Raw genomic sequence first — 7,768 nt, forward strand, 5'->3', positions numbered from 1 at the left:
CACCCTATACGTACAGCCTGGACAGTGCCAAAAACATGGTCAGCACTCAATTTATATTCCTGAAACACTTGAAAAATGTCTCATTAAAACTGTAGAATACATAATACCTTAAGGATAAATGATGATTGATGCAAAAACTTCATATCACAGGTGGCACAGGGGCTTCCCCAAAAGGGGACCAGGTTCACACACAATATGTTAAAATTAATCCTTTCTCTACAAATATAAATTTTAGCATTTCAAATATGTAATACGAGTTTTTGTGAATTAGTCATATTATTTCCCTCTTTCCTAGTAGTCACCTCCACCATATGCCACCAAGGAATGGTACACAAATATCAGAATTTATTCTCCTGGGATTTTCAGAGGATCCAGAACTACAGCCCCTCATATTCGGGTTTTTCCTCTCCATGTACCTGATCACTGTGTTGGGAAACCTGCTCATCATTCTGGCCTTCAGCTCAGACTCCCACCTCCACACGCCCATGTACTTCTTCCTCTCCAACCTGTCCTTTATAGACATCTGTTTCACCTCCACCACCATCCCAAAGATGCTTGTGAACATCCAGACACAGAGGAAAGCCATAACGTACACAGGATGCATCACACAGATTTATTTTCTTATACTCTTTTCAGTGTTGGAAATTTTTCTCCTGACAATGATGGCCTATGACCGTTTTGTGGCCATCTGCCACCCCCTGCACTATATGGTCATCATGAACCCCCGGCTCTGTGGACTGCTGGTTCTGATGTCTTGGATCATGAGTATCCTGAATTCCTTGTTACAATGCACAATGGCGTTGAGGCTGTCTTATTGTGAAAACTTGGAAATCCCCCACTTTATCTGTGAGCTCAATCAGATGATCCAACTTGCCTGTTCGGACACCTTTCTCAATAACATGGTGATGTATTTTGCAGCTGTCCTGCTGGCGGTTGGTCCTTTCATCGGGATCCTTTATTCATATTGTAAGGTAGTGTCCTGCATACGTGGAATGTCATCAGCTCAGGGGAAGTATAGAGCATTTTCTACCTGTGGATCTCACCTCTTGGTTGTCTTCTTATTTTATTGTACAATACTAGGTGTTTACCTCAGCTCTGCTGCTATCCAGAGCTCACATTCAAGTGAAACAGCATCAGTGATGTACACTGTGGTCACACCCATGCTGAACCCCTTCATCTACAGTCTCAGGAACAAGGACATCAAACAGGCGCTGAAGACATTTTTTGAGAGGAAACTACAAACAGGCCAGTTGTCCTAAGACTGAAGACGTACCCCTGATGGCAGAGGTCAACGTCTCAGAGTCAGACATAAAAGCATGGGACAGACTGTAGAATCTCAAAGGGAAGGCGGGAGTGGGTGAGTGGGTGGGAAGAGATCAATCAAAGAACTTACATGCATATATGCATAACCCCTGGACACAGACAATAAGGTGGTAAATGCCTGGAGCAGGGGGCGGGGGTGGGCTAGAAGGGATCAATGAGCGAAAAAGGGGGACATGTCTAATGCTTTCAACAATAAAGATTTTTTTTAAAATAAAATGCAGTTTCTGAATCCTACTCCAGAAGGGCCCAGTAATCTGGATTTACAATGTTTAAAAATTATTTATAAACAGGTTGAAAATGAGCACACCTAGATAGTGGATATCATTGCACAGATTATTAAGTTATTATTAGTTTAAAAACAGGGTGAGGATCTGTATTAATGGAAATACTATGATTTAATGCATTTTGATTTAATTACCAGCAAATGTCATCTTTAACTGATATTTTTCACATGAAAATAATTTAAGTTTATCAGCAATGCTCAAATCCATTTATGATTATAGATGTAGCTTTGCAAATAAGAGAATTTGAGCCATTCACTCTTGTTACAAATTGCATGAAAGGTAGGAATAAAGTGTGTCTTTGGATTCATAAAAAAAGGCTTAGAATCAGATTCTGTGATTATCTTCAGACTGTGGAAGTAGAGCCTTCTCTTTCTATTCATTTCCTAGAATTTCCATTTCTTTGACCTTAACTTCTGTATTCAATTTCAGTAACTCACTTTATTAAACTTTCTTCTCTCTCTGATATCCCACAGTTTTTCCCTTTGTTGTTTTTTTAGCTTCCTAAATTTATTTCCATCATGGCCATTTACATAATGAGAAAACATGTATTTTTTAGAATAATTTTTCTTGAGTGATAAATATTGTACCAAATGTGTGTTTTTTTACTAAAAGAATCATCCAGAGATCCAAGATGCCTGCCAACAGGAAGGCAGGCTACAAGAGAGTGTGTGAGTGGGAGAGTGCATGGACATGCTGGGAGTGTATCTATTTGTGAGTGAGGGACAGTTGTATTTCATAAGACTGTTGGGGGCTGTCAGACCAGGCTACTTTGGATGAGCAGCCTCCACTACTGCTGAAATCTCTCCCGGAGTGGCCAGCTCTGTCATAGAGATCACACCATCTTGAAGGGGAAAGTGGCTGTGATCGGAAGCCCAGCCTTACCTTTAACCGGTGAGAACTCAGATACCTCCTGGGACTCTACAACCACAATGCCCAGGGTCTAGCTGCCTCAGCTGTGAACCCACGAACACCAAGACTCCAGCCTCCCCAACCATGAGTGCCTAAAAACTTTGTCCAGGGGGAGACAAAGTGTTGCCGAATATGCGGACAGGCCCTGCACCTTCTCACAGAGCAGAGAGAAGGAACAGCTGAATTGAATAACATCCACCTGGAATTGGTGAATTAAAAACAGCTGGTGAGGCAATTCATGGATGTAAAGGTCAGAGATCAATTGCCTAGAGAGAGTCAATGAAGGAGAGAGAGAGAGAGCTACCTAACCAGACACCCTGAGAGAAGCGATCATGGGGAGACAAAGAAACAGCCTGCATTAAAAAAAAAAAAAAAAAGGAGGAATCACCGGAAAAGGAAATAAACAAAATGGAGGCAAAAAATATGCCAGAGAAAGAATTCAGAGCAATGGTCATAAGGACGCTGAAAAGGATAGAAGACAAATTCAACAATATGTGTAAGAACCAAGAGGAAATGAAGAAGAACCAAGAAGAAATGAAAAATGACATCGCTGCAATAAAGACCACAATAGAAAGCATCAACAGTAGACTAGAGGAAGCAGAGGAACGCATCAGTGAGCTAGAAGACCAGGTAGGAAAATATACCCAAGCAGAGCAGCAACTAGGAAAAAAAAAAAAAACTTAAAAAACAGGAGGAGAGCCTAAAGGAACTTTGGGACAACACAAAACGAAACAATATCCACATAATAGGGGTGCCAGAAGGAGAGGAAGCTGAGCAAGGAATAGAAAACCTTTTTGAAGAAAACTTCCCTGATATTGGGGGGAAAAAACTCACACAAGTCCAAGAAGCTCACAGAGTCCCAAACAAGATGGACACCAAGACACATTATAATTAAATTGGCAAACACCAACAACAAAGTAAGAATCATAAAGGCTGCCAGAGAGAGACAGAAAGTTACCTACAAAGATCTCCCATCAGACTAGCGACTGATTTCTCAACAGAAACACATCAGACCAGAAGGGAATGGAATGAAATACGCAAAGTCATGCAAAGCAAGGGTCTGAATCCAAGAATATTGTACCAAGCAAGGCTATCAATCAAAGTTGAGGGTAAAATCAGGAGCTTCACAGACAAAAGACTCAGGGAGTTTATTACCACCAAACCAGCAATGCAAGAAATGCTAAATGGTCTGCTGTAAAAAGAAGAAATAGGAAGGGAAGAATGAACACCGGCATAAAGAATAAAAATGGGATAGCCCCACTAGAGTGGCAGAGAGCAGCAAGGGGAGGGTACAAAATCCCCAGCCCCTGCTTCCGCAAGTGCTGAGCTGCTCTAAAGGGGGCCAGGCATCAAAACGCACCTTTGACCAGCCATAGTTCAGCATCTGCATCTTGCTCTGGCTCAGCTGATGGTTGGGAATTAAGCTGGAAAAGCTTGGCCTTGGGGTTTTGTTTGCAAGAGGATTTTTACTACAAGTCAGCTATCACCTGTGTCACAATGGAAGGAATGAGATGCAGAAGCCTATAAAGACTGAGTGGAATTCTCGGTGTGTCCTTTTCAACTATTTTCAAGGGGACATCAGCAGCGTAGTGGATGCACACTTCTCCAGAGCTCTGAGCAATGTCAAGAGCCCCCCAGGAATTGAGGCCCTTGAGCCAGAATGGAGATGTGATCCTGAAGAATGATAGTGACATGCCTCCAAATCAGTAGTGTTTCTCTTCTCAGTGGACAAAGACACAGCCAAAAGTATCTTTTGCAAATGGCACCGTCAACTGCATCAAGAATGGGTTTGGTCCCATGGCTATGGATCAGTACACACTGCCCCTGACAGGGAGTCCCTCTGGTCAGCCTGGTGAGCTGTGGCATTTCTCCTCCCTAACGGGCCCAGGCTCTCCAGAGCCAGAATACCCTCATGCCTTCTCTGCTGGGCACCTGGTTCCAGAGGTCCAGCCTAATGGGAAATACGAATCCCTCCTAAATTTCCTCCAGCAAGAAAAATGTGTAGCCTATCCTTAGCAATCTGCCATGTGGGAGAATTGCAACTCCGCCCAGGCAGCCAGAAGCACGGGGATTGCCCTTCAACCTGCCTTCCAGCTCAGTCCACTGTAAGAAATATTCCCACCCAGATCGTGGATCTTCCAGTGCCAGCCTTGCCAATGCCAGCCTTGCAAGTGGAAAAAGCCAGTCTCTAGAGAGAAGAAAAGATTTGTCCTTTTACTGAACTTCAATTTAAAGAAAAGAATTCCTTTTTCCAAACCTGCTCATGATTTTCTACTGTGAAACCAGAGGGTCTAAATACAGCACGGTCGTTTTCTCTTTTTGTCACTAAAGAGCACTGAGTCTGGAGCAAGTTTCCATTCTCCCTAAAATTGTACACTTCTCTTCCTTGGCACATATACCCTATGGCAGAGATTTTTAAATTTGTTAAGGGAACCCCCAGCATATAAAATCATTAGATGGGGAGCATGGAGGCCCACCTGCTTGCTCATCCCACCCTGCCACTGCACCACTGCTCTCCTACTTAGAAATCATAGTCCTCTTACTTTCTATCAGCAGGGTCTTTCAAACCAAGACTGACTCTGGGGTATTCTCTGAGGTTGTCCCACTTTTCCAATTGAATAGAGATACCAGGATCAGCATTAAGCTTTCCAAGCTTAACCAGACTGTGATCAACTTCACCCCTGCCTTTACCAAAATGAAAAGGGGAAAAAATGGGGGGGCGGGGGGGCGGGGGCAAGGTAATGGGTTGAGGCTGGCCATTCCCTGCATCCTCAAAGTCTGGAAGAAAACTGAAAAGGTCTCAGGCTGACCCTGATGAATGAAATAGTTTCACTTAGAAATCTGGATTCCTCGGTTCTAAAAAAGTGATTCCAACTGGAGTTGCTCAGAAATCCGAGGACTAACTTATTGGAAGTTAATTAGCAAACTACCTCATTCCAAGTTGGGCCTGGAGTAAGTTTTGTATCCCAAGAATTTCTCAGCCACCGTTCCATGAGTTCCTGTCTGCCCTCAGTGTAAGGGTGAGGATTCACGTCTGATACTCCACAGGTGGGAATTAATTTGGACTTTGGCGGCACCTTGCAGCTTTCCACAGGGGCCAACCTAACTTCCATAAGCTTTCCTTTAGCTCTTTCACTCTTAGTGACATCTGGGAAAATTAACTTTTTTTCAGCACAGAACCTTTGGGGTCACCCATGTAGATAAAACACAGTATGAACTAGAGGTGAAAGAAAGGGTTGGTCCAAGACATAGTAGAAAGACCGCCTTGCAGATTGTTCCTAATAAAATGACAAATTTCTCCAAACTCATTAATCTCTCTAACGTAGTAGACAACTTTGCGTCCACTGTGAGCTTGGTACTTACCACATGACAACGCTGGAAGCCCCTGCAATCAATGTTCCCCACTCACACTCCACTTGTTCCTGTGTACTGCTCAGAGGGTGAATAATAAAACTTCACTTTTCTGGATTGTGCTATCCTTTTTTAAAAAATATTTTTTTATTGATTTCAAAGAGGAAGAGAAAAATAGAAACTGATGAACAAAATAGATCCAGAGACATAGAAGCATGCAACACACTGACGAATCTCAGAGGGGGATGGAAGTGGGGTAGGAGATTAATGGGGGAACTTATATTCATATATGCATAGCCCATGGACACAGACAATAGTGTGTTAAAGGCCTGGGAGCGGTAGGTGCAGGATGGAGGAGGTCAGTGGAAAAAGGGGAGGTATCTGTAATATTTTCAATAATAAAGATATATTTAAAAAGCAAAAAAAAAAAAAAAAGGAGGAATAAAAATGGGGGAAAGATGGTGACCAGCAACAAGGTAGGGAGGGAGAGTGTGTGAGAGAGTAAGGAAGCGATGGAGGAGTGTGTGGACGTGTGTGGTGTGTGTGTGTGTGTGTGTGTGTGTGTGTGTGTGTGTGTGTGTGTGGTGTGTGTGTGTGTGTGAGAGAGAGAGAGAGAGAGAGAGAGAGAGAGAGAGAGAGAGAGCTAGGGACACTTAGAACCTGCAGGTCTTCCAGGGGGCCGCCAAACCAGGCAGTCTTAGACGGCGAAACCCCGCTGCCACTGCAAACACTCCAGGGAGGACACCGCCGGCACAGAAACCATGCCATCTTGAAGAACAGAATTGCTTGAGACTAGGATCCTAGCCTCACCACCTAGTCTGGTCTCAGATGCAAACCGGTACTCTACAGCCACTCAGGACAAAGATCTGTGACCACAGCTGCAGACCAACGGACACCAAGACTCCAGGCATACCAGCCGCGGTTTCTGTGAATCACAGAGCCCATCCCCCTCCCCACTGGCCCGCTGCAGTGGCATAAGAACTGCTAGACCCACACCATGCAAGCAGGCCTCTTGCCCACACAGGGCAGCTGCTGCTACCTGAATTTGAGCCTGGGCGCAAGGTCACAGGGAGTCTGCTTCCTACAGTGCACACCCGCATGACCAGACACCACACCCACACAGGGAGGCTGTGCCACCTGACTTTGATTCTGGGAGAGCACACATGGAAGTCAGTTTCCTTCAGCGCAGGAGTAGACCTCCTGCCAACACAGGGTAACTGTGCAACCTGGTCCCCCAAGCAAACCAGGGACCCTGACTCTCTGAGCAAGAGGCAGCACTGAGCACCAGTGACTTTAATCTGTTTCTCATCGCCCGTGCACAGGATCCCTGATTCCCAGTGCATGCACACTAAGAGCCAGTGACTCCAACTCTTGGCGCATGCGAGGCCAAACCAAGCAACAGAGACTCCGATACTTGATTCTCATCATGGGCACAAGGGGACACTGATTCCTGGCACTCTGGGGGATTTTCATTTTCAGCACACGCTAGCAGGATCTCTTTTTCAGCACAGCTCAGGCAGGGTCCCAGATTTTAGGTGTACACATGAGGCCGCACTGAGCGCCGGTGACTCTGATCCTGGGCGAGCGTGGCTCCCACAGACCCACAGCAGCCACACATCTTGGTGTCTGCTCTTCAGTAACACTTAGGTGGCGCAAAGTTCCCACTGCATATGGCCCAGGCATGCACAACTCAGCGATTAGACCTTCTAGTGATAGTTAGAATAGGGAGACAATGAAACAATCCCCAGAGAAAAGAAATATAGAATTTGCCAAGAAAGGAAATAAGTGAAATGTAGGCATGCAACATTGACAGAAAAAGAATTCAGAGTAATGGTCATACAATTCATAAACCAGATGGACGAGAAAATCAACAACCTATGCAATAATCAGGAAGAAATCAA

At 44.6% G+C, this 7,768-nt stretch overlaps 1 protein-coding gene and 1 pseudogene across 2 annotated transcripts; both read left to right on the top strand.

Moving 5' to 3' along the window:
- Positions 1-311: 311 nt before the first annotated feature.
- Positions 312-1,259, top strand: LOC307100518 (olfactory receptor-like protein OLF4; the record flags this gene model as incomplete). Its single annotated transcript, XM_079772985.1, has 1 exon — positions 312-1,259. The coding sequence occupies one exon, from the start codon at positions 312-314 to the stop codon at positions 1,257-1,259; it is 948 nt and encodes a 315-aa protein (XP_079629111.1).
- Positions 1,260-4,027: 2,768 nt separating this feature from the next.
- On the top strand, positions 4,028-4,737 carry LOC307100137 (transcription cofactor vestigial-like protein 1; annotated as a pseudogene). Its single transcript has one exon. The product of its transcript is annotated as a transcription cofactor vestigial-like protein 1 (transcript).
- Positions 4,738-7,768: the final 3,031 nt, after the last annotated feature.

Source organism: Cnephaeus nilssonii (genome assembly GCF_951640355.1).
Source record: "Cnephaeus nilssonii genome assembly, chromosome: 5".
Lineage (NCBI taxonomy): Eukaryota > Metazoa > Chordata > Mammalia > Chiroptera > Vespertilionidae > Cnephaeus > Cnephaeus nilssonii.